Raw genomic sequence first — 25,599 nt, forward strand, 5'->3', positions numbered from 1 at the left:
GGTATGTTAGCACCTTACCTTAGTAAGGTACCTATCTTGTCGAGTGCATTACGCGACCTGGGCTCCTCCCTCTGTTCCGAGGTGCGCAGTACTGCGTCAGTACAGCAGTGGCAGCAAGGGGTATGTCCTTCGTACCTGGATAGGGTCCTAATGTGCCTGCCAAATGGATGGATCACTCTCAACTCTTCTGCACAGGCGCGCGGCGGGCGGAGCGGGGGTGCCACAACAGGATAGGTCGGCCAACCCTTAGGTAGCAGAGGTACAGTGGGTGTACTATAATACATACCCATAAACCTGGACCTGCGAGGTACCTTACTTATGTGCCGCACAATGCCCTGAGGTGAGAAGTGAGTCCAAGCAAAGCGCCGGAGGTGCCCGAATGCCCGTCTTTGAGGATGGGCCTCCACTTGCAAGCACATTGCCTCATGCAACGAGAGCTGGGGGGCAGTCCACGCTCACCTATGCGGGCAGGTCCTACGTGGGTACCTATATTGGAAGGCACTACTCCGTACAGGTGCCTTAGTAGCCCGCCCAGAGGCAGGCAGGCAATCGTAAGCAGGGGAAGGGGGTAACTACGCCGCAGTACTTTGCGTCTTGCGGCCCGGCCGAAGTCCATCCATCCTGCTTCCAGTGCACCTCCAGGGCTGCTCTCCACTGTGGTGACACCTGCCCAGCACACCGTCCAGGGGGTTCGAAAAGGATCCTGCCCCCCCCCCCCCCCCCAAAAGCCCCTTCCCGCCCGCCGCGACAGCTGGAGCCCTGCCCGGCTCGAGGCACTGTCATGCGGCAGGTACCGTAGACACCCACTGGCTCCCAAAGTATAAGGCGGTACCTTCCTCAATCCTCTCCCCCGCCGCCGCTGCCAACCACACCGCGCCTCGACACACCACACCACTGCCCTCCATAAGTGGCCCGCCCAAAAGCTCTCTCTTTCTTTTCCTCCAACGCTTCTCTCTCCCACTCTCCTCCACCTCCCTCACCCGCTCCCGATCACCACCAGACCCCGACACCACCACCCGTCACCATCACCTTCGCCCCCATCCGCGTCTCCCCTCGCCCTTCTCATCCTCCTCCGCCCCCGTCAGCTCTCGACTCCCGTCCGCCAACTCCCCCTCCGGTCTCATTCCCCGCTCATCTCCGCCCCTCACGCACACGCCGCTCGCGACGTCTGCTACCCAACCCTCGACTCGACCCCGCCATCGCCGCACCACGACTCTCAATCCTGCAACGCGAAGACTAGGACCGCGCGACAGCTCGTCCCCGTCCAGTATTTGCCTACCTGCCGTCGTCTCACGCCGCGCAGCCAGCCACTTCTCCTTTTTCGAGTTGGCAGGTCAGTCGATATCCACCGTCCTTTTTTCTTTGCGCGCGTGCACTGCTGGACACCCGCGCCTGCAACTCTTGGCAACGTCCAGTTTGCTCACCCTCGGCTGCTGCGTCGAGGTGCGACAAACAAGTTGCAAGCAATGCAGGCACAGTGTCGATGGCGATACCCGCAAGGGTCATCCTGCAAACTCCCTCTCGCGATGCATGCTGACTGTGCCCTACCCAGATAACCGTCACCTCTCGCACGTCGTCTCGCTTGCCGTTCCTCAACCTCCAAAGGCCCGCTTCCTCTCACGACTACCCCAAGCTATCACCACCTCACTCCACCGCCAAGATGTCCAACTCTCAGGAAGTCCTATCCGCCAACGGAAACGATCTCGTCGATTCCATGGATCAGCTCAAGATGGACGAGCGTCTCGGCCCCGACGGGGAGCCCGCCCCTAAGACGGACGAGGAATACGCTCAGGCGCAACTGACGCTCCGTGCCATTGTCTCCTCCAAGGAAGCCGGCGTCATCATTGGAAAAGGCGGCAAAAACGTCGCTGACCTTCGCGACGAGACTGGTGTCAAAGCCGGCGTCAGTAAGGTCGTCCAGGGCGTCCATGATCGCGTCCTCACCATCACTGGTGAATGCGACGCCATCTCCAGAGCCTACGCCATCGTTGCCCGTGCTCTCCTGGAAGGCGCCCCCGCCATGGGCATGGGCGGCATTGTCCAAAGCAATGGCACTCATCGTATGTCCCTCTTCATCCCCCCCCCCACCTAGGCCGTAGTCGTGGACTGACATCGTTCTCTTGCCACAGCTATTAAGCTGCTCATCTCCCATAACCAAATGGGCACCATCATTGGCAGGCAGGGCCTGAAGATCAAGCACATTCAGGACGTCTCTGGCGTCCGCATGGTGGCACAAAAGGAGATGCTGCCGCAGTCAACCGAACGCATTGTCGAAGTTCAAGGTACCCCCGAAGGCATCCAGCGCGCGGTATGGGAGATCTGCAAATGCCTCGTCGACGACTGGCAGCGCGGCACCGGTACTGTTCTCTACAACCCCGTCGTCCGCACCCAACCTGGGGCGACTGGCGGCAGCATCGGCAGTGGCAGCTCTGGCTATGGCTCCGGTAGCCGCGAATACGGAAGCCCTCGCGTTATGCGCACGGGTAACGGAGCCGACTTCAGCAATGGCGGTGTGCGGCCCTTCAACCGCCGCTCCGACTCTGACGCGGCGTCTCGCGGACCTCCCACTCACGACGAAAATGGCGAGGAGATACAGACCCAGAACATTAGCATTCCCGCAGACATGGTTGGCTGCATCATTGGCCGTGCCGGCAGCAAGATTAGCGAGATTCGCAAGACCTCTGGCGCCCGCATCTCGATTGCCAAGGTAAGACCCTGACAATATCGTGGCGGCTTGACCGTATTGCTGACGGCCGTTGATCAGGCACCACACGACGAAACCGGCGAGCGGATGTTCACCATCATGGGCACGGCCAAGGCGAATGAGTCAGCCCTGTTCCTCTTGTACGAGAACCTCGAGGCTGAGAAGATGCGACGCAGCCAGCTCCCCGACGCGGAGTAGACGGCTCCGGCCAGAACTCCCCGTGTGCGCTGGCCCGTCTTGCTGCGTTGCCGGCCGCGTTTCGAATGAGGTGAACTTGGATCGGACTGGGGCCGGCTCATGACCTGCGGAACGAATCCAGATCTGACTTGCCGCAAGGCTCCCGTACTTTCCACAGCGACGGGGACAGGATGATGTGATGGCCCAAAATTAGCGCCGCGGGCATTGCCGCGCGCCGCCTGCTTCGATTTCTCCTTCCTTTCATTCCCCTGTTACCCTTATTTCCTTTTTATCGATTTCCGACACTCTGTTCTTTTGGCTGGTGGGTGAACAGTCATCCTTTACGACTCTGTCTTATCACGTCTTTCTGACACGCCTCGCGCCATAATCTTTGCCGATACAAAGGGAAGCTGATGCCGGACGGAGTGCGCGAGAACGGCACGCTTCAATTTTTTGCTGTTTTGCCGCTACCTCACCGGCTCGGATTGGACCTTTCGCGCCGCCGTTTCCCTATCAACCGCCCGCCCATGCCTCATCAACACGGAGCTCTGGTCACACGGCTCTCCACGTCTCGCCACTACGACCCGGACCCTTCTCTGGCGGCCGGCGCGCACGACCCCTCGGCACCACAGAAAGGCATGGCGTTTGCTCGGGCACGGTGGATCAGCGGCACCTGCGCTGACGACCGATGGCCCGGGGCAACGCCATGCTGACTGTGCTCCATGATCAGTCTCTACTCGACCCCGTTTCACACTCCCTCACTTCGACTCGGAGCACGCACGCACGCACGCACGCACACCCACTCACCCACACAAACAAATACACACGCACTCATCCCGACTATTCTCCGAGGCCTCGGACATCTACATGTACTGTTATGGTGCGGGCATTCGAAGGAGGATGCGGTCATGACTGGTGGACTAGGTATCGTCTGCGGCCTCGAATCCCCCTCACCTCTTCACTGCTCACCCGTCTCGACCCCGGATATCGCTCTTGACACTGGCGATGAGGAGTCTGGCTATACCCCCACGGCATGATTGATGACATTGCGGACTTTGGGGGGCACGGGAACACCCAGGAAGGAGTGTATCTAGCTATACTTTTAAAAAATCAAATTAACGAATTGCCCCAATAATGGCATGCCGCAGTACTTTGTAGGTGCTCGCAGGCGTGGGTATCGCAGTGCTGGCACGAGGCATAAGGGCATGAGGGGATGAAGGAAGGGGTCGTCGGCCCCCTGGAGCGGGCTGTCGTCCCCACGCACAGTGGAGGCAGGGCAGGGGGCCGCCGCATCGGTCGCAGGGCGCCATGCCGAATGTGGCCGGGAGCCATTGAAACGGTTCGGCTGGCCCCGCGGAGCAGGCGCCGCCGGCGCAGGGTCCTTCCCAAGTGGCGCCTAGACGTCACGGTGCGCGTTGATGAAGCCAATCTGTCATTTAGCTCATCAGCCAGGACCGCCATCGACTCTCCCTTCTGCTCACGCACCACCTCTCACCTTTGACCGGGGCGGCACAGTCGGCCAGAACACCCCAGCGCGTTTCCATTCGATCGCATGGCGTGAAATTTGTTTGCATATTTCCTTTCTGCCTGCTTTTGAACTGTTGTCTGGCTGCAGACTCACTCTACTGCGACACCCTAACCGCCGCCTCCGCACCCGCCTTTTCGAGCCGCGCCGCCGCCGCCGCCGGAGCCGCACAGAGAATGGCGCGAACAAAACAGCCACCCGTGAGGCGTGAGTCGTCGTCCGAATACTTTAACAAGCGGACGGCGTCGTGGCAGACGTCAGCCAACGGCGCGCCGGTGGCGGACATGAAGCACGCGACGACGGCCAACGGTGGGCAGCCTCCCGTCGTCGTCGCCGCCGCCGCCGCCGCCGCCGCCAGGAACGAGGCCGGGGTGCTGCAGCTGGTCATCTCCGTCGCGGGCATATACGCGTCCTTGTGAGTGAGCAGAGTGACCCCCATCCCCTCGCCTGGGCCATTGGGCTTGTAAAGCAAAGTGCAGCAACCAGCTAACGTTTTGATGATACACAGCTTGACGTGGGCGTACCTCCAGGAGAAACTCACGACGACGCCGTATGGGCCCAGCGGTGACGGCGCGGCCCCCGAAAAGTGGCATTTTCCCGTCTTCCTCAACACGATCCAGTCCGTCTTCGCGGCGACGGTCGGCTGCGTCTACCTGCTGCTGTCGACCCCGCGCGGGGCCGCCGTGCCGCCCGTCATCCCATCGCGCCGCATCCTCGGTCCGCTCGCCCTCGTCGCCGTCACGTCGAGCCTCGCCAGCCCGTTTGGGTACGCCAGCCTGGCGCACATCGACTACATCACCTTCCTCCTCGCCAAGAGCTGCAAGCTTCTGCCCGTCATGTTCCTTCATATCACCGTCTTCCGTAGGCGGTACCCGCTGTACAAGTACCTGGTGGTCACGGCCGTCACGGCCGGCGTGGCCGTCTTTACATTGCACTCGGGGCGGCGCGGCGGCGGTGGTGGCAGCAAGCACAAGGCGCCGTCGTCGTCATCCAACGTCGCGTGGGGCCTACTGCTCCTAAGCATCAACCTGCTCTTCGACGGGCTTACCAACAGCACCCAGGACTACATCTTCCAGGCCTTCCGCCCCTATAGCGGCCCGCAGATGATGTGCGCCAACAACATCATGAGCACCCTCGTCACCGGCCTCTACCTCGTCGCCAGCCCGTACCTCGTCTCGACCGGGCTCGGCGACTGGCTCGGCATGGACGTGGCCGGCAGCGCCGGCGAGCTCGGTGCCGCCCTCGACTTCATGAGGCGCTATCCCTCCGTGTGGAAGGACGTCCTGGGCTTTGCGGCGTGCGGCGCTGTCGGCCAAGTCTTTATTTGTGAGTCTCTCTCGCCCTGCTTCTCTCCTCTTCCCTTCCTTCACTGGCGCTCAAGCCTCCCCATCCCCCCCCCCCCTTCGCAAAGTCCTCGACTGACCTGCTGCGGCCCCAACCCACAGTCTACACGCTCTCCACGTTCTCGTCCGTGCTGCTCGTCACCGTCACCGTCACCCGCAAGATGTTCACCATGATCCTGTCCGTCGTCGCCTTCGGCCACCGCCTCACGCACATGCAGTGGCTCGGCGTCGGGCTCGTCTTCGGCGGCATCGGCGTCGAGGCCGGCATCGCGCGCCGCGAGAAGCTGGCCAAGGAGGCGGCCAACAAGGCCAAGAAGGACTCGTGACAGAGTGCGCTCTCGATCACACCATCTCACCTCATCCGGTCGTCCGCGCATTCGCGAGAATGAGCAAAACTTTGCATCGAGGGTAGGGACTATATGCAGCCCGGCACAGAGGCCAGGCGCGTCCATTGTTTTCCGTACTAGATGGAGGCGGATTTGATATCACGGCGTTGTTAGCAGCACAGGAGAAACATCTCTTTGAGCGCTTGGCATTTGGCACTTGGTTGCATAGAAACATAATGGCACCATACAAAGACGCGAGTCACGCTTCCGACGAGATGTAAGGGTCACCAAGATAATTGGTTGTGTGTATTTTCCCAAGATGCGCCATACGCTTCAGTCGCTTTGCCTCGTATTCATGCTCCGTCACTCTCCGATCGCCGCGTCCCTTGTTGGGTACGCGGATAGCGAGCGGCAATGCCGGTGACCGTATTTCATTTGGATCAATCCATCCGAGACCATGTTCCCCCCCCCCCCCCCCCGTGGCTACCCAGTGCGTCAATGAAACCCCGGCATGTACCACCCAGGGGTTAATCATCGTGAGATCGCCACAGTTGCCAATCGACGGGCGACGTAATGATGCTTAATGCGGTGGAACAAACACCAAATGTATGTAGCCGGGATCGCGAGCCTCTAACCCATGCTCACTGCCCTAAGCTTGGGCTCCTCTGTGCCGAGCACGACGGCAAGTATCGACAGAGATTAGCGAGTGTCTCAAAAGATGGGAGCGCGGCGCCGCACGACTCCAGTGGCTTCGGTATATACACAAACAAGAACGCCTGCAATGCTATGCGTCACAGCCCACGAGGCGTCACAGTCGCGCTCGCCGGCGCTCGTGCAACCCATGCCCCTGACCACTGCACATGGCTAAGTTTCCAAAGTGAGGGTATCATCGAGATCCGCAAAAGGTGCCCCTCCAAATTAGATCGTCGTCGTAGAAAATAGTATATGAGATGCCGGCACATCGTCGTCAAGCTGTCATAGCACGTCGTCGATGGAGCGAACTATCGGCGTCTCCCCCTTGGTGGGCGGGCTCCGAGGGTCGGCTACCTGAGGCGGACGGCCAAACGATGCAATCCTTCCGAAGAAGGAAAACGGATCCCGCGCAAAAATAGACTGCCGAGGGGAGAAGAGCCCTCCAGTCGGCGTCGGCGGCGCCTCAGCAAAGCGCAAGCCAGCCATTTGGCTCCCACCATGAAAAGGATTTTCGGTCATGGTTTCGGCTCGTGGGGACATAAGAGCATCTTCGTCAGGAACGGACGGTCGTATCGTCACTGTCTGCTCCACAAGTGTAGCGTCATTCGTCGCAGTGCCTTTGGGGCAAGGCGGTGGCAATTCTAACGACAGCGACCAAGCATCCGCTGAGACGCTGCTTGGGAAGGTCCACGACCCGTCCGCAGCCGGGGTATTAGACTCCGGTCTGTCGCAATCAAGCCTGCGTCGTCCAGCAGGCCGTTCGGCGACGAGCTTGGGTATCGGAGGCGGCTTTTCCTCCACCTGCTCCCTCCATGAGAAAGTCAAGGGTGCAGACGCAGGACCAGGCGACACGGTCGGAACTCCCGGTGTCGAACTGCCCCTGGGGCGTGTCGGGCTTGGCCCAGAGTCCGTGTCGCCAGATTTGCCATCATCCCCGGGGAGGGGCGCGCTCTGAGGCTCCTTCGGCGTCATGTCAATTGCGTCGGCAGAAAGCGTCAGCCTGTGCTTTGTCGGGCTCCGACCAGTCCGTGGACGGTACGTAGAAGTCGGAGGCAGGCGCTTCTTGGAGAGCTCCTTGTGGAAATCCTGCAGCGAATACATGAGCTTCATGTTGGGGCTGATCCACCGACTCTTCGCTTGCGCGGCATAATAGGCATCGTTGACAGTCAGTTCGGGCTTTTGGTACAAGCCGTAGGCTATGATCAAGCTGGCCGAGCGACTCGCCCCCTGTTGACAATGCACGAGCACCTTCTTGCTCTGCTTGACGCGATTGTCTATCGTTTCGCAGAGGCGCATCAGATCCGGGGCGATGTCAGTGTTGTGGTCCCAAGGAACATGAATATACTCGGGTTCCTTCAGCGGATTCGCCTTTGGTGTCGTGGGTGTCTCCATCGGCTTGTCTTCACTCAACGGGAACTCAAAGGCCGTCGCGTAGCTGGCGGTTGTAGCGGCAGTGTCTGGAACTGGACTCTCGTCCAGCGCTGTTGGCGGTGCAGGCGTTCCATCCAAAGTAGAGCTGGGGCCAAAGAAGGGTTTTGAGAGTGCGTCGAAAGGGTTCTTGACTTCTCGAGCCACGTTTATTACCACGTCAAATTGTGAAGCCTCCTCAGCTGTCGGTTCCAGGTACAGGTAAACGTTATCACCGTATATGGCGATTGGGCCGTCCGGATAGCCTGGTGATTTCTGGTCCTCATTGTTGAGGCTCTCGTGGTACGGCTCGAACTCGGTGCGCTTGGCGAGCTGCGTCTTAATGGGTGAGTCCTCTTCGGTAATACTCGTTTCAAACTCCATGTTCATGCTCGTCTTCATGGGTCGCAAAACCTCGGAGAGTCCGGATTGATTGCGCTCCAGCACTCTGGGGAATGTCATGCCGCCCGGAGGGCCGAATGTCGAGGACTTGAGACCAGTGAGCATGTGAGGAGACGACGTCGAGTGCTTCAAAGCACGGCGCTGCAGGATTGGTGGCATTCCTGGAGATGCCGGCACCTCCAGTGACGCCTTGACCAACAGATCAGAAGTGCCAGTCTTGAGACTGAGTTGGCTGGGCTTCCGTTTCATGGCGGGGATAGTCGGCTTGATGAATGACGGGGAGGATGGCTCCGTGGCGAAGGACTTGGGGGTCGTCGTCGTTACGGCCGCTGGGGGCTGTATTGACAAGCCCTTCATATTGCGCGGCCGACGCGGCGCTGGGGACGTCATCGGCCGCTCGAGTGTTCCGCTCTCCGGAATACTAAGCATCGGTCCCTGGCCGGATCGGCACCCAAACATAGCCGAGGGATAGTTGTTTAGCGGGATCAGATTAACAGGTGAGTCAGGCGACGAGGAGGGCGACGGATCTGAGAGGGGAGAAGAGTCTGTCGTCGAGAAAGTCGTCGTCGGTGACGAGTCTGTGGACTCAGACATCTGCGTCGAGGTGCTGTCATGGTGTTTGTGTATGGCGTCGGGGGGTATCGAGCCAGTGTTCAGGTCAATCTGGGAAGATGTGTTCGCAAGAACATGCGCCTTGGATTCCACCGTGACCATTTTCGGGTCGACAACAGTCACGGTGTCGCGATCGGCCATGGTCTCAGCGTCAAGATCAAACACTGACATGAAGGACGGTATTTGATCCTCGTACATGCGCCGGGCTGTGGCGGACGGCATGATTACGCGAGGACTGGATGGCGTTATGGCGGCGTCGTTGATCCTGACCCCAGTCAACGGGGGCTCTTGGTCAACGGCGCCAGCAGTGTCGGTCCAGATCTTACACCCGGGCTGACGGGGGGTCGGTGCGGGTGGGATTAAAAATAGAACGGCTCTGTGGAGAGGGACTGAAGCAAAAAGCGACGCTGTGTAAGAAGGAGCGGACGTTGAGAAAGAGTCGGTCGGTCGGCCGAGGACAAGTGGACAGCGCTGCTGGATCCCGTCAATCGACGTGACGCGGGTGAGGCCAGGCCGAGGCTGGCTCCGAGAGAGCGAGGGCAGGCGACTCGAGAGCCGCTCCTCGCGAGGCTGAGGCGATGGGGGAAGACAGATCGACGAGTAGGGCACGACGGCAGCGGCGGGCGAGAGAAGAGTCGAGGTTCGGGAGTCGTCGTCGAGAGGGCGTGATGATGAGAAACAACCGGGTGGTCCTTTGACGTCCCAGTCTCTGTCGTCGTGCCGAGTGTGCGGAAACTTTGGAAGTAAGAGGGAGGAAGGGAGGGCAGACAAGGAAGGAATGAGACCCGTTATCGATGTGAGACACAAAATCGGCGCTTAGCGGAAGCCCATGTGCGCGGGAGGGGGAAGGAAGAAAGCCAGAGCGGCAGACGAAAGGGCGCTTGTCGGGGACAACACGCAGACACGACCCGGTCGAGGCTGCGGTTGGTCTGGAGGCTGTCAAGGAAAGACGAAATGGAGGAAAGAAGTGGAAGGGGGGAGGAAGGGCAACGGCGGCCGAGGGGAAGGGGGAGGAGGAGGAGGAGGCGGCTCGATTCGTCGAACAGAGAGAGCGGCTCTGCTGCTGCTGGTGTTGCAGGAGGAGGACGAAAGGCGAGGATGAGTGAAGTGGACGGGGGGGGAGGAATAAGCGTCGAACAAACAGTGGAGGACGGTGGCGGGCGGCGGGCGGCAGCGGCTGGGGGGGGGGGGCGTGTGTGGTGGGAGGTGGGCGTGGGCAAGGATGGGAGGCGGCGACCAGCAGGCAGGCAGGCCAGGCCGGGGTTGTGCTGGGCTGAGATGTGCTCTGTTTGGCCGGCGTCAAGGGGAGAAGGGGGGGGGGCCTTCGAGGGAACGCAACTCGAACTGACTCTTTTTACGGAGTAGCGCGTGCGGATGGACGGACTCTTGGGGCGTGGCGAGCCCCCAAGCCCGGGCTGACTGACGATGGGACCTGAGGGGGGATGTGTTGAGGTTTTGGTGCCCTGTTGGTCGCGGCGCGTGGCGCACGCAGTGAACAGACGGTTGAGCAGAGCTTGCCCGTGCTCGAGCACATTATTAGGCACTACCTTCTCCTCTACAGTGCACATGTGCCCGTAGGCAATGCACAGCCTCTCTCTCTGTCGCTCTCTCTCGCGTGCCATACATGCGCTGAATTTACTGCTACATAAGGGAATACGTACTACGTACTGTACGAATGCAGGACCCGCCAACACGAGTGCAGCATTCTGACAAACAGTCGGAGCCTGCTCCGGCCGGGTGAGCTGACACCTACAGACACCTTACCTACTAAAGATACCTAAGTGCTAGACGGCAGGCCGTCTTCAGGGGCAAGGGAGGGTCGGGTGCTGCCCGCTGCTGGGTACTGGGTTCCAGCTGCTTGCCCAGCGGGCTGGCAACCGTGAACAGCCCTGAAGCTGGCCGGCCCCCCCCCCCTCTCCAGACCACCTGGGCAGGGCAGGCCGCCGACCAGGGCGGGGAGCTATTGGCGGACGCTGATTGGGCTGCGTCGTGGGAGCGGTTCGCCGTTGGGGCCCTGGACCCGGGGAGGATTGTTGTTGATGGATGGCCTGGAGTCGTTTGCTGCCTGCCCCATTCCACATCACGGCGCACCCTCACCAAGTTCCTTAGTGGCTGCTGCAGTGTGTGCCTACGTCGCCATCTACCAGTTTCCGCCACGTCGACGATGCACGCAATCGGCAGTCATGCACGCGTACAGACACCTCCATGCAGCGGGCGCTACGCGGAACGACCAGAGAAAGCCGGCGAGCAAATTTCTCGGGCCCCGTGGGCCGGTGTCGCCGCGGGAGAAGGGGGGGGGGGGGGGGGGGGGGGGGAGGGCCCGTCGAGCCAAATGTGGAAGCAACTCTGAAAGAGCCTGTGGCCCAGCTCTGCTGCGCGCGGCAGCGAGGCAAGCCACACACGAACCAACCCCCTGTGCAGGGCCTGCGACGCCTCGACGAGCGGCAAAAAAAAAATACGTACATGCGACGCCCCAGTGGATGGACAAATCGAGAGGGGGGCTCCACCTTCCCTCCCAGAAGGCGCCGGGTGCGAGACGGACACGGACGCAGACAGGCCCGGCGCAGGAGAGGGCAGGAGCAGGAAGGAGAAGCAGGGCAGGGGGGGGAGACGCAACTCGACCAGACCTAAATATAGCCGCCCGCAGCACGCCTGGCGGCAAGACTCGGCCAATCACGGCGCTCAGGGCCAAATTTGGGACGTGGGCCTCCTCTTCCGTGCAGGGGCCTGCGGGCAGGTGGGACCGCGCTGGGCTCGCTCGCTCACTCGCTGGGAAGGCATGAGCGGAGGAGTGTCCCTCGAGAGAGAGGGGTGTGCGGTGCCAAATAAGACGAAAGTGCTGCACGACGCAAAGTTCGGGAGCTGTAACAGCTGCTGCTGCTGCTGTTGTTGTTGTTGCTGGTGATGCGATGCCGGCGACGAGCTGCCATGAGAGTGCTGGTCCGGGTTTTAGTCCGAGACACGCAAACGGAGCAGTCAGTATGTTATACTTTTGGTGCGGCGCGGTGCGGTTGCCCACCGTTGTCGACCTGTCTGCTGATGGGTATTACACTACGCTGTTGCCCGTGGTTGCTGTTGTTGTTGCTGCTGCTGCACCTGCGCCTTCCCAATGACATTGCATTGCATGGCTTCCACTGGTCAGCCGTAGGCGAGCAGCAGTCGTGACCGCCGCCGCCGCCGCCGCCGCTGCACATAAGAGGCCCGGCAAGCGCACACACGCCACGCGCTCACTCATTCGCATGCGCATACCGAAGGCATCCGTACGTAAGGTAGTTGTGCAACCTGGAGCTGTTGAGGTTGGCTCGGGCGGCGCGAGGCGCCAGGAGCCAGGAGCCAGGAGCTCCAGCTGCCACGCAGCCGCCTCGTGGACGACCAAGAGGCTCTTTCATGGACTGGCTTCAGGTTGGAGAAAGGCAGCGCAGCGACTGGTCAGCTTAGCTCCGCAGCGACGACGACAGCCGCAGGGTCTCACCTCGGCCGGCTGGCCGGAGCCCTGACGCGCTGACACGGCAGGATATCCACCGAATCACAGGCGACTCGTCGCCGCCATGGGCCGACCCGACCGCACCAGATGGATAGCGGCGTCTCGAAACGCCTGTGCCGCCGGCCCTGTTGCGTGGCAGCTGTGAGACTCGCCAGTATCCCGCCTCCCGCGGTCTGGGGGTATCCGCGACAGCCACACAGAGGACCCGTAGACGTGCTTGGGCTTGCGACGACGACCTCAGGCAGGCAATGACCGGTTCCGCAGCGGTGACATTTGTCCAGCTACCGTCAGCATGGTTTTCATCAAGAGTTGTCATACCCATGACATCAAAAGCCCCCCACCGGTGTCCTCCTCGTCATCGTCATCACGACTTCGCAAGGCCCAACCCTCGTCACTCCGCGCTGATCCGTGCCCAGTTTCCCTATGCAAGGACGAAGTAAGCTCGGAGACGGAGGCAACACCTGATGCCGAAGTCGGTGGTTGTCTTACTTGACAGGCCAGCGTCGACGACAACGCGGGGATGATGCTCGATACACACCCTCGTGCCTGTCCCATCACCGCATGGCAAGCTACGAGCCGCATGCAATGAGATGAGCCCGCAGAGTCGTGATCTGCCACCGGGTTGATGGTGAATGCGTATAAATAGCACGTTCCAGGGCCTCACTGCTCATTTCGCGGCCGGCCGTCTCACCCCGTCTTGAGGCGTCGATCAGACTGGCTAGCTGGCTGACGCCCCCCAACAAGAGGAGCTGTTTGCGTCCACGTCGGAAGACGTCCCGGCGGGTGACGATTGTGGCTTTGCTCTGGCAGCCCGTCGCAATGGAATCATGGTGGTCGCGCGTGCTGCCACCGGGCGTCAAACGAAGAAGGAGCGCAGGCGCTGGGCGAGGATGCTCATCGCAATTTCGCGACGAGCAAGGGACTTTGCCCACGTCGTGCATAACGAGCAGGCACCAAAAGGGCGTGACCCGGCTGTACCGTGCGGGGCGTCGGCATCGTCACCTCATCTGGCGGCGTTTCAGGATGCCACACTGTGTTTCGATACTGTATGTCAGGGTCCCCTCCGCAAAATGGCGCGCTAACACAGGCGTTGCGCAGGTAAGAGCTTTTTTGATAAGGCCAAACGACGCTCCCCGGTCATGGCTGATGTCATCGCCTAGCTTTGAAACACCATCTTGCCGCTTCACCACACTACCCATCTCCGTGGTTCCTGTTTGCGTCGCGTGCCCTTGTCAGAGCCTAAACGAAGCCACGGCAGGTTTGCGTACCAGCGTGACGCTCCCAACACGCACAAGGGCACCTTGTTGCTTCATCTCTGCATCCGCACCCAGAGCCGATGTGTGGCCTCTCGTGTCGGTCCCTCTCAACGCTGTACGAGGAGCCCATGCTCCCATCTGAACACCTGCCTACCCTGCACCTCCACGATACAGACAAATCTTGCCGTGACGGCGAGATTGGCCATCAAGCGAAGCGCGATGCTTCTTCCATGGCCGCATGAATAATGGACATTGCCGCAACATTGCAATGATACAGGTCGCTTGTATTGCATGCGGGTGGTGGGGACTCGCATGTCATCGGGGTGTTCATTCGAAGCATCCAGGATGATCCCGTCCAGCTCAGACGGTTCCTGGCGCCTGGCCAGACAATCGGAACCACGTCCTTCCACCTTGAAGAAACGCGGCGGAGTCTATAGCAGCGCCGTGCGCCATGATGATCCGACAAGGATGCAGAGGCGAAGCAGCATCGCCTAACAGTGTCCGTCTCGTGACATCTGGGAGAAACCCTCTGGCCACCACCGTATGCATGGACCAGCCGTGTCATGGACTACAGCACTGCCCATTGAAGACATTACAATCGTCACGAACGCAGTGTACGCGAATGCTCAAACCGTCAATCGTGCGGGGCAGCTCGTTGGCGCAGAATGTGTGCATGGCCTCGTACGAAGTACGTCGTCGGTCCCGGAGACTGTACCCCTGAGTCGTCTGCAAGCACGCGTCACCTTTCGAATATGCTATCCAGGATTGCGATTTGGTGTTGACACAAGCAAGGCTCACAGCCCGCACGAACGGAGCTCGGACCGCCAGGCGACTTTGACTGTCATCCATACCACCAACCTGGAGCCACCCGCTTCAGGTCATGGTCATGGATGCGGAGTTACTAGCGACATATTCAAACATCCCCACCAGCAGTCAGGGACTTGAGCCTCCAAGGTGACATCCGTCGCCTGTCCTTGTGGTGCTCTGCTATCAACAACGTCGGGCCCCATCTCGCCTTACCGTGCGCCCTACTCCGACCTTTCCAGAGTTGGAGGCTGAACTCCCGGCATGTGTCGGGGTTTGTGAAGCATATGAGAGCAGCAACTGCCGGCAATGAGCAGCGCCCGAGCCGGCTGCTCGCTTTTTTCTTACTGCAGCCACACATTCCGTCCGGCACCATACAGCACGGCAGATGCTGCAGTCGTCCGTGCCTGGTAAAGACTTGTCGGCATGGTCTTGGATTCAGATTGGACAGCGACAGCGACGCCCGAGCACCGAAAAGCGTTGAATGGGAAAAGCGGCTTGCATCCAGCCAGCATGTGGGACGGACGGTGGAGTCGGTTGGTAGTTGGTTGGGATGAGCTTCTGCTTAATAAATGTTTCTACCGACGAACAAAGGTCGACCTTGTGGTGTGTCATGTACGGGTCCGAGACTCCGAGGTAAGGCAGTAGTGCCACGAGGCATTAATGATCTGAACCCGGGGGACGCTCATCGGGGACAAGAAGGCTACGTCGTCTTCCCCAGCATGCTTGTCCCGACCGTGGAGCCGAATATTGCCGTTTCGTCTTGTCGCGTGGCATGGCGCCCCCCCGGTATTGGTCCACACTCTACTTCGTACACGCGTTGTTGATGAGGGTTCGGACATGGGGCGACATGTACGAAGTACGTACATAAAGCCGTGTGACGATGCTGCAAGGGCAAAGCCACACCTGTCAGCCCGCGGACTGCGAGGCGCCGCCAACAAGGGCCGCAGACCTGCTTCGGCCGCCCGGGTTGCTTGCGTGTCCGGAGGACTCTGCGGAAAAGCGAACTCGTCGCCCGTTGGGTCTTGCATTGGCCGTGATCGGAAGCCACATCTTGCTTGTCGTGCGTACGGATGCTCAGCAGCAACAAAAACAAGTACGTAGGGACGTTAGCACCCCATCCGTACTAGTATTTGAGGCGGATAGCAGCGGGGCAGCAGCATTGAGCACCGAATTGGTTTGTTTCAAGAGGCCGTAGCCCGGTTGGTTTGCGCGGGACAAGTGCCGTGGCCATGTTTTTCTTGACCCGACTAACTTATCAGTACGTACGTAGGCCTGCCTGCACACAATTACCCTGCACACACACTGGGCCAGACCGTGTCTGGAACATCGGAAAGCCGGGAGGAACACGGTCCTCGGGGCGGGGGGGATGGCACAGTACGTAGGTTTGCGAACCGAAGCCAGAGAGAGTCCAAGACGGGGTTGGGTCCTTCGACGCAGGCTTCTAGGATCGGAACGCCATGTCAGGGGGCTGGCAGCGGGTGTCCGTGCGAGGCGAGGCGAGACGAGACCTTGAAATTTTGTTTGTGTGCGCTCGGTGCCGGAACGGGGAGTTGTGTGCTATATAAGACGGAGCATATTCGTGGTGGCCATGGTGGCGGATGCGCCGGCCCTGCCTGGGTGGGCTTCGCAAGGTTAGTAGTCACGAGGGCAAACACGCCGGATGCTTGTAAATTGTTTCGTTTCTTCCTCTGGCCCTGGCCGTCGGATGCGTGAGGACCACAAGTCGTTCGACTGACGACGACGACAGGGAGGCACGGCGTTGGGGGGATTGTGCAAGTACGTAGTACTAACTTGTTGGAGCGGCCCACCCACATTGTAGACCCTGGACCTGGACCTTGGTGGTGTCGTGCCTCGCATTTCGAATGATGGGAGAGGTCTCCGCTCTCGTGCGCGACTAGCTCGCGATACCTTCAGCCAGGGGCAGCGGGGGCCCTGCAGCTCCCCCCTCCTCCCCCCTATTCCATCCACGCGGGCGGGCGACGTCTGTCCGTGCTGTCCAAGACATGAGGTTCGATGATGGGGGATCTCGGGGAGGACGCCGTCGTGCGTGGTTGCACAGCAGAGAGAGAGAGAGGCATAGTAATTCGTATGTACAGTATGCAGCGCGACATACATACATACATACTTGTGGTGCCCGTGGGACTCTGCTTTCGGGACGAATGAAGAAAACAGCGAGCGTGCATTGGAAGCAAGCCAGGGACTCCTGGCTTCTGCAGGAGCATGATGGCCGGTCCGTTCGTGTGAGGGCGTCATCGCGAGGCAGCTGCATTTGCTTTTGTTTCTCCTCCTTTCTCTCTCTTTTCTTTTCTTTTTCGCGATCTGCTTTGCGTCAAGCTGCACAGCACGTCACAGCGACGACGCAGGAAAGAAAAAAAAAAGAGGCGGAGGACGCTGGAGATTTTTCAGTCGACCATGGTTCCATGTTGGTTGCGACAGAGGCAGCAGCGCCAGCGGCAGCGTTACAGTCCACAACAGGCAACAGCGGGTTGGGACCTGATGAAATGGGGCTGCCTTAGCTACCTTTACCATGGTAGTAAGTTAAATGCAGTACCTACACATCCGGCATGGTGTTTGGACACACCTAGGTCATTGCACCCAGGACCTAGGTATGCATCCGTATATTGTGCGAAGTAGGTAGGCCATACAATGCAGTTGTAGGGATGTAGGTAATAAACATGCATGCATTTGTCCTGAGCCCACTGCGGTTGGCCATGGCGCCCGCAAGCTTCCCCCCCTTTGGATGGTGATGTATCATATCATCTCGCGCAGCAGTACGGAGTAAAAAGGTAACTACCTAGTACTAGCCCACCTGGCACCCGCCTGGATAGCTTATTAGTTACTCGAGAACCGCACTCCCGCGCGATCCTACAGTACTCCCTACGCCTCTTCTGCCGGGGGGAGCCCCCCCTCCGTCGCGTCTCGTCTTGGCTTGCTTGTATTCTGCTGGGGAGTTTTTTGTGTGTGCTGGGACGGGGCGCTGATGAAGTGCCTCCATATGGGCCGAGCGCATGCCTTGCATGCGAGCATGGATGGGGATGGATGGATCGATGAAAGGAGAACGGGGGCGAGGCCACGACTATGATACGCACGTTTGTACATACATAGACGGCTTCGTGCCTATTCGTACATACCTACATACGTACATTAGTACGTACATACATGGCAACTTCCAGGTGCCTGCCACGCTTTCGCGCACATTATGAGCACGGGTTCGTTCTGGGTCGATGTCTTGGTGCGGTTCCATCCAGCGCTTCCGCCCCTCGTCGCCGCCGCCGCCGCCGCCGTCGTCGCGCGTTGTTGTGTGTGGTGTGTGTGCGTGTGCGTGTGTATGTGTGAGGCGCCGCACGAGAATTATTACCGTGCCTGGGTATTCCTGCATTGAACCCATCAAGCCGTCTTTTACTATCCAGGCTCGTTGTCGCCCTTGATCTCCGCCACGATCCCCCTCTCTTCCAGCCCCTCCGCCCCCCCCCGGCCCGGCCCAGCCCTTGGGCGTTTGCTCTCCCCATAACCCTCCCCTCCCTATCTCGCCGACCTTGCGCTCAATTCTTCAACATCGTGATCGTCCGCAGCCCTTCTCTCTCCTTTTCCCCTCCGTCGGCTTGTCATCGCTTGCGTCCCACGCCGCGCCCGCAACCTCCCAATCCGCCAAGAAGCCCACCTCCCGTTCGTTCCCCCGGGCCTGCGCGCCGCCACGGTTCGTTGGCTCTTTTCTCGTCGCGAGGCCATTGTCTTTACCGTTGAAGCCGCCCCCATCCACGCGCCATTCATCGTGTTGCAGCTTCGTTGCTTCTTTTTGCTCGCCGCCCTGCTTCCGGTGCCACGACTCCTCGCACGCGGCGCTGAAGGTGTCTCAACTCCACGCTCCGCAGCACGCTACTACTTCTACTACTACACCCGTTTTTCTTTGGCGCAGTACCGCGCAGTTCGCCACGTTGCTGCTCCTGCTGCTGCTGCTATTGCAGCTCCTACATATTTGGAACCGCCGGCCCCCCTCCTCCGTCGACCTGTCCCCTCGTTTCGTGCGTGCGTGGGCGCGCATCTCGCCTCGCCTCACCCTACCTCGGCTCGGCCTCTCCACCCGCTCGGTGGCATCGTCGTCGGCTTCATCCGGCGTTTGGTCGTCGAACTGTTTATCGTCGGTGCGCGGCCTCATTGGACAGACGACCCGGGAAACACGCGCCTCTTGCGCCGCCGCCGCTACCCGCCTCAGCTGCAGAGCGTCTGTACTGTACGACCCTGTGTGTGTGTGTGCGCGTGTGAGTGTGGGTGGGTAACTAGCAGGTTGCTGCTGGGTGCGTCTGCACGGCGAATCGACCGGCCAGGGATCCCTCGACTGCACGACTCGCATGACCTGAGATGCTGCGGGAGCTCCAGCTTCTGCAAACCGTACCATGACCGACACGGCTGGTTTCACAACGGCGGGCCCCCATGCTGCTGCTGGTGCTGCTTCTGCCCAGATATCGCAACCGCATGGTGGTATCGCTGCCAATCCTGCCAATACTACTACTAACCTTATTACCACTGCGGCTACGGCGCCTCGCGGAGGGCCCAAGACGCTCGCCGTCACTGCTGCTGCTGCTGCTGCCAGCACTGGCGCTGCCTCTGGCACCACCACCGCTGGAGCCACTGCTGGAACCAATTCTGGAACCGCGGGTCCCGCCTTGTGCAACGTCAACCTCCAGCAGCCCGCCACAACCACAACCACCACCAAAACCGCCTCAACCGACACGGCCAGAACCAAACTCCCACACCTTACCACGGCTGCCACCACTGCCACCACCGCCGCCTCCTCCTCTCCCAGCGTCGCCGACAGAGGCACCTCGGTCCCGCGCCACGACGCCGCCATCGACAGCGACAACAGTACCAGTGATGACACCGCCGCCGCCGCCGTTCGCCGCATCTCCGCCTCGCTAAAACATCCCCATCGACCCGCCCATCCTCGTCTGCGAGATCACAGGCCCGCAGGTAGCCGCGGTGCCCATAACGAAGCCACCCAGGACTCGGACGCAGCACCGCTTTCGCAGCAGCATTCCGGCCCGCGTCATCAGCGGCCGTCTCGGCCCCCCTCTCTGCCTGTCTCACCCGTCAGTCCCCCGCCTCAACTCGCTGGCCCAACGACATCGAGCCCAACCGACCAAGGCCCTGTGTACGCTGCGCTGGCCACGGCCGACGACCAAGCCGAGTGCGACAGCTCAGCGATAAAGGACGTGTCTGACCTGGTGCAAGAGCAACAGTCCACTCCTCTATACGCTGCCGCCGGGTCAAGTAGGGACACTCCCGGTCAAAGCTCGTCGCCTTCGAGAACGTCGACGGGCCGGACCTCAGCTACGACCAGCCGCCCAACCTCGACCGACGACTGCTCGGCCTCGCCTGCGTCTGCTGGACGTTCCTCCAAGCCTAGTCGACCGTCGTCTTCTTCAGACGCTCATTCTGCTCCCGCCGCCGCCGTTGACGACTCGCAGCAACCGGCCAGGCCTCCGGCCCGTCGGGCCCCCGCCTCCCGCAGCTCTCACGGCGTGCCGACCGCGGCTGGCCCTCCTCCGTCACTCGACACGCAGCGCCGTCACGCTGCCGATTTCGCGTCCCAGCCGTCTCCGGGTGGGTCCACGACTTCGCCGTCAGACATCCAGGGCCCCCGCGAGCTGCTGCTACCCAAGCGCCTCTCCCAGTCGAGTTCGTCGGATGAGAGTCGTCATTCGACATCGAATCGCCCTCCCATCTCCTACAAGCCTCCCCCCAACGTCGTCGCCGCACAGTCGGGTGCGTCGACACCTGTACGCGTCCCTCCTATTCGAGGTTTCCGCTCCTCCGGCTCCCGCAAGAGCCTTGCCTTAGACATGAACTATCGGCCGCGCCCATACGACCTCGGGGACGACTCGGCGCGGGGTACCAACGACAACACCCTGCGTGCTCTTGAGGGCAGATACAGCGATGATTCTAGACGCTCCAGCACATTGAGCCCCGCTCGTCAGAATAGCTCGCCCGGCAACTTTGACGACACGGGCGATGTCTTCTTCCATATTGCCCGGGACGAGCCCAACCACCGCCCTGGAGACGAGCACGTCGCAGCAGACGATGTCCAAAGCTCTGTTGTAAGTTTTCTCGAGTCTTACTTGACTTGACCCTCCACACCTGTTTCAAAGTCCATTTTTGGCTGCCATGTGGTGAAGAATGCCCAATGCCCCCCCACCCCACCATGCACTTCACATGCAACTGGCGCAATGACGCAGTCAAAGGCGACCCATGTCTCAGAATGCTTGCGTCGCACTAGCCCCAGTTCTGCTTGCCATATCATATCGGTTGCTGTACTGACTCGAGAGGCAGTCTCGCCTTCACCGTTCGGCGCATCGCCGGCCACTCTCGACCGCCGTCGCCTCCTATCCGATTACATCGCCCCCGCGCCTGCAACGTCGTCTTTCCGACCAGCAAGACCGGCCTCGGATGAGGAACGCAGACGAGGAGCAAACCGGCGAGGTGTCGCGCGCCGTGAATTACCGGAATTTGACGAGGGAAAAGGCCTCATCGGCTCATCCCGCTGAAGATGTTGGTCGCGCCAGGGCCGGCAGCTCAAGTCTGCGCCCGTCCCCCTTGGCGTTGCGGCCCATGATGGCATCTCAGGAGCCACGCTCCGAGCCTTCGGTATATGCGCGCAGGCGTGCATCCATCACGGAAAACAACTCGACCGTCGGGGCTCGGTCGTCGGCATACAAGGCTGCTGTCGGAAGCTCGAACCACGGCAAGTCGTACAGCTCGTCCCCGCTTGCCCGCACGTTTGATTCGCACACTCGCGACCCCGCCCAGGGCGGTGTCGTCGAGGGGACCGAGTCCACGGCCTCGACGACGGCGCCGTCAACGGTCTGGGACGAGCTGGATGATCTCAAATCAAGGATCCACCGCCTGGAGCTTACTGGCAAGCTGCCATCTACATCGGGCGCCGCCGTCTCGAGATTGACCGACGAAAGGCCTGCAACGGCCACCACCACAGTGACAACTATGTCGTTGTCGCCAAAGCGCCAGCCGGGAGCCCAGGCATCCGAGCCTGCGAGCACCACGCCGTCGCAGCGTGAGGCGCATCCTATTTTAGTGTCGGCCCTCGTCAAATCGAAGCCGTTTATGAGCCCCGACGTCTACCGAGCGCTGGAGTCGGCAGCCAACGACGCGATCAACCTCTCCTCCATGATGGGAGTCCCTGGCCAGCCAGGGCCCATATCGAGCGGACTGAGCGTGGTCGGATCTGGGGGCAACGTTACGGACCGCCAACTTCGAAGAAAGGCTGACAGCGTGTGCCGCAGTCTCACAGAACTCTGTGTGGCGCTCGGCGAGGATGTTACTCTTCAACCTAGGCTGGCCCCGCCGGCTCAGGTGAACATGTCGCAAGTGGACGGACCCGCGACCCCTACCATGCCAAAGACATACTCGGGCCTCCCTGCGCCCCGCCGACAGAGCCTTGCCGCGGACCAGAACCTCTCGAAGCCCGTCGGCGGCGAGAGCCCAAGGGCAATGTCCAAGTTTGAGGAGCGACGAAACCATCTCCTGAACGGGACTCCCCTGAGCATACCCCGACCGTCGCCGGCGGCCGCGCCCATGTCGGCCGATGTGAACGTCAACCGCCGGTCGTCATTGTTGGTTGCGCGCACGCGCAGAGCCACGACCGAAGAGCCCGACGACGGCCGGGCCTCGTCTCTACTCAGAACGCGTCGCGCTGGTACCGAAGAAGTGGACGAAGGGCGGAGGACGTCCTTGCTGGTGCGGAACCGCCGAGGGACAGTGGGCGAAGAGCGCGACGAGGGCCGATTCCAGGCGCCATCTCGCGCAGCCACAGAAGTCAACCTGCTCAGAGGCTACGGCCGCGAGTACGCGCAAGACACGCAGGTTTCGCCGCCCGATACCAGCGGGCAGTCTGCCGATCTGGCGAGGCGCCGGCTAACATCGACGAGCTTCCGCACCTCTCGCCTTGCCGTTCCCACGGGGTCGGGTCCAGCACCGCCGCGAAGATATCTAGAAAAGTCTACAGTGGACCGTGACGTATCTTCTCACCGGCAGGTCGAAGAGTATGGAACGCGGCAGCCGGGAAGCAGCCCGGCCACGACGCACACGAGAGCTAGCAGTATGGGCACGCGAAGGAACCGAGATAGTATCGTGTCGGCTGTGCCATCCTCGGCTACGACCGCTGGTACCTACAGATGAGACGCCGACAGACGACGTGTATCGACCTCACGAATGTACAATGTATAAAACCCAGCACCCTGCAAGGCGTTATTGATTTTCGACACGGGTTTTTCTTCTTCTTTTCTCTTCTTGTTCTTTCCTTCTATTTCACATCCTGCGTTGGTCCGGGAGCCGAAGCGTCCCACCAACTTCAGATGACGACGAGTGACGACGGGCGGTCCTTGTTCCTTTGTTTCTCATGATGATGTTTGACTCTGCGCTCCGAGCACTGTACATCAACCGTTGGCAAGCGTGCCATCTGAGATCTGCCAAGCTTTGTGTGGTGTGGTGGGCGGAAGTGCGGCTGAAGGCGGCCACGTCGACTTGACGAGGCTGTCGGGCAATTAATCGGTTTAGACGCACGGATGAATGAGTAAAGAGTAATGTTCTGGCCGAGCCTGCGTTTGCGCCTGGCGTTGAACATGAACGTGATGTGTGTGTGTGTGTGTGTGTGTGTGTGTGTGTGTGTGTGTGTGTGTGAAATGAGGCTATTCCAGGTCGTGATATTTTAGGGCATGCATGCATGACTGTGTCTGTAGGCATGTCGTCGTATAATTTCTGGAGGCAGACAAGGGTTGTCGTGTCTTTCCCTAGATTTCAGTTGACGACACATGGGCATTTCGGGCACGGGCCTCGATGGCTTTCATACTGCATGGTGCAATGCAAATTGAAAGTAAGTCCCTTAGCATTTTCTTCAGCCATAGGCGTTACATGGGATGCACTTGCACCCGAAATGATGACCGAGCGAGTTGTGAAAAGTTTATAATTATAGGACGTAGTACATATCGTTTTGCCTACGTGAGTCAACCCAGGTACAGTTGCCTAACTAGGTAGGTAGGTAACTTTTCTGTAGGTGCTGGCGGTGTGTACCCTCGGGTGCTGAGTCACACACCGTGACCAATGAAATCATACTTGACGACGGTCCCGCTTTAGAGCAACAACATGCCGTCGACGTCGTCTCATCAGTTTGTACGAAGTAAGTTATTTCGTATGTCAACTCAAGCACACCCCCCATACAGTCTGTGCGGGGCTTCTTTGGGACTCCGTACGGACACGTACACACACGCACACACTGGCGCGTGCGGACTTTGATGCGCCTCACCATCATTAGGCTGAACCGAGTCCCGAAGCAAATCAGCGCAAGGAAGACCTGCTACAAGGCGAAAGCGGCAGCAGCGACGACGACGACAGCGGCGTCTCAGGTCCGTGGGGACATCAAAGCAGGCTCTTCCTCTCCGCGGCGGTGGCGAAGGGCGGCGCACTCACCACTCACCGTCTTCTCACCGAGACGCCCACCAGCATCAGCACCGGCACCGGCACCAGCTGTTGCCGCGTGCGAGCCGACGACGAGGATGGCCGACGTCGACAACCCCGTCGCCGACGAGGCCGCGCGCGGGATGCGGCACCTGGACCTGGAGGACAGGGCGGGCGACAGGTCGTCGGACCGGGTGCGGACTGCACGCGGCGGCGGCAGAGGGGGTCGCCGCGGGGCCAAGGGCGGTGGCGGCGGCGGCGGTGAAGGTGGTGGCCGCGAAGTGCAGGTCTCGCGGGCGCTGTCGAGGCTGCTGCGGCACCAGGCTGCGAATGCGGGCATCAAGTTGGACGGCGAGGGCTTTGCTCCTCTGGACCAGGTGGTGAGCTTGCCTCCCCCCTTTCTCTCTCTACCTCTTCTTTTCTCTTCTCTTTTTCTTGTAATTGTTGCTGCTGGTTGCAGTAGTGCTGCACGGGACACGTTTCCCGTGGCATCATCATCATCATCATCATCACCGCCCCCACCCCCTATTAATGCGCGGACTCGCCAACTGACAGGCATCACAGCTCGCCTGGGGCCCGCTCAAGTCTCTCAAAGTCACCCTCGCCGACGTGCAGTCCATTGTCGCCTCGAACGAGAAGCAGCGGTTCGCACTCAAGCCAAACCCAACGCCGTCAGCATCATCATCATCATCATCCTCCTCCTCCTCCTCCTCCTCCTCATCATCAGCAGCAGCAGCAGCAGGGTGGCTCATCCGCGCCAACCAGGGGCACTCGATCCGGCTCGAGTCGTCGTCGCTGCTCGAGCCCGTGACGCTCGAGGCGGGCAACGTGCCGGCGCGCGTCCTGCACGGCACCTACTTCGCCTTCTGGCCGGCCATCGAGGCGTCGGGCGGCCTGCGGCCCATGGGGCGCAACCACGTGCACTGCTCCGCGGGGGTCCCCGGCGAGGATGACGGCGTGGTCAGCGGCATGCGCGCCGACGCGGAGCTGCTCGTCGAGGTGGACGTGGCGGCGAGCCTGCGCGACGGTGGCGACGGCGACGGCGGCAGTGGCATCACGTGGTGGCGGAGCGACAACGGCGTGCTGCTGACCGAGGGCGATGCCGACGGGCTGCTGAGCTCGCGCTTCTTTAAGAGGGTCACGGGCCGCAGGGTCGACGTCGGCGTGCTGTGGGAGGATGGTGAGAAGAAGGCTGACTTGCCGCCGGGGATTAAGGGGAGAGTGCCGCAGGGGAAGGGACCTAGAAGAGGAGGAGGCGGCGGTGGGCGAGGTGGGAGGGGAGGGAGGGGAGAGCGCCCACGCGGTTCATAGAGAAAATACACTGACGATTTCAAGATAGATATCAAGAAGGCTGGGAGTGGCCTGAAACTTTGCGGCGCTCCCAAGGCCCGTCGGATT

General features: G+C 60.6%; 6 protein-coding genes across 6 annotated transcripts; 4 read left to right on the forward strand and 2 right to left on the reverse strand.

The window, feature by feature from the left end:
• The first annotated feature begins 861 nt into the window (after positions 1-861).
• On the forward strand, positions 862-4,011 carry HEK2 (RNA binding protein, heterogenous nuclear RNP-K like protein). The gene is made up of 5 exons (XM_047981855.1): positions 862-1,333; positions 1,553-2,060; positions 2,130-2,707; positions 2,765-3,203; positions 3,287-4,011. The coding sequence occupies exons 2-4, from the start codon at positions 1,661-1,663 to the stop codon at positions 2,900-2,902; spliced, it is 1,116 nt and encodes a 371-aa protein (XP_047837816.1). The 5' UTR covers positions 862-1,333; positions 1,553-1,660; the 3' UTR covers positions 2,903-3,203; positions 3,287-4,011.
• Positions 4,012-4,259: 248 nt separating this feature from the next.
• HUT1 (UDP-galactose transporter) lies at positions 4,260-6,455 on the forward strand. Its single transcript, XM_047981856.1, has 3 exons — positions 4,260-4,821; positions 4,915-5,732; positions 5,852-6,455. The coding sequence occupies exons 1-3, from the start codon at positions 4,583-4,585 to the stop codon at positions 6,073-6,075; spliced, it is 1,281 nt and encodes a 426-aa protein (XP_047837817.1). The 5' UTR covers positions 4,260-4,582; the 3' UTR covers positions 6,076-6,455.
• On the reverse strand, positions 6,356-10,335 carry CPP1 (Protein-tyrosine-phosphatase). Its single transcript, XM_047981857.1, has one exon. It carries the CDS (start codon positions 9,409-9,411, stop codon positions 7,051-7,053), a length of 2,361 nt encoding a protein of 786 aa, XP_047837818.1. The 5' UTR covers positions 9,412-10,335; the 3' UTR covers positions 6,356-7,050.
• Positions 10,336-12,807: 2,472 nt separating this feature from the next.
• JDV02_000975 (uncharacterized protein) lies at positions 12,808-13,614 on the reverse strand (the record flags this gene model as incomplete). The annotated part of the gene is made up of 1 exon (XM_047981858.1): positions 12,808-13,614. One exon carries the CDS (start codon positions 13,612-13,614, stop codon positions 13,243-13,245), a length of 372 nt encoding a protein of 123 aa, XP_047837819.1. The 3' UTR covers positions 12,808-13,242.
• Positions 13,615-18,218: 4,604 nt separating this feature from the next.
• JDV02_000976 (uncharacterized protein) lies at positions 18,219-23,341 on the forward strand. The gene is made up of 2 exons (XM_047981859.1): positions 18,219-20,831; positions 21,064-23,341. The coding sequence occupies exons 1-2, from the start codon at positions 19,131-19,133 to the stop codon at positions 22,924-22,926; spliced, it is 3,564 nt and encodes a 1,187-aa protein (XP_047837820.1). The 5' UTR covers positions 18,219-19,130; the 3' UTR covers positions 22,927-23,341.
• A 558-nt stretch (positions 23,342-23,899) lies between these two features.
• On the forward strand, positions 23,900-25,512 carry TPT1 (2'-phosphotransferase; the record flags this gene model as incomplete). The annotated part of the gene is made up of 2 exons (XM_047981860.1): positions 23,900-24,581; positions 24,766-25,512. Exons 1-2 carry the CDS (start codon positions 24,039-24,041, stop codon positions 25,510-25,512), a joined length of 1,290 nt encoding a protein of 429 aa, XP_047837821.1. The 5' UTR covers positions 23,900-24,038.
• Positions 25,513-25,599: the final 87 nt, after the last annotated feature.

Source organism: Purpureocillium takamizusanense, chromosome 1, assembly GCF_022605165.1.
Source record: "Purpureocillium takamizusanense chromosome 1, complete sequence".
In the NCBI taxonomy this organism is placed as follows: Eukaryota; Fungi; Ascomycota; class Sordariomycetes; order Hypocreales; family Ophiocordycipitaceae; genus Purpureocillium; species Purpureocillium takamizusanense.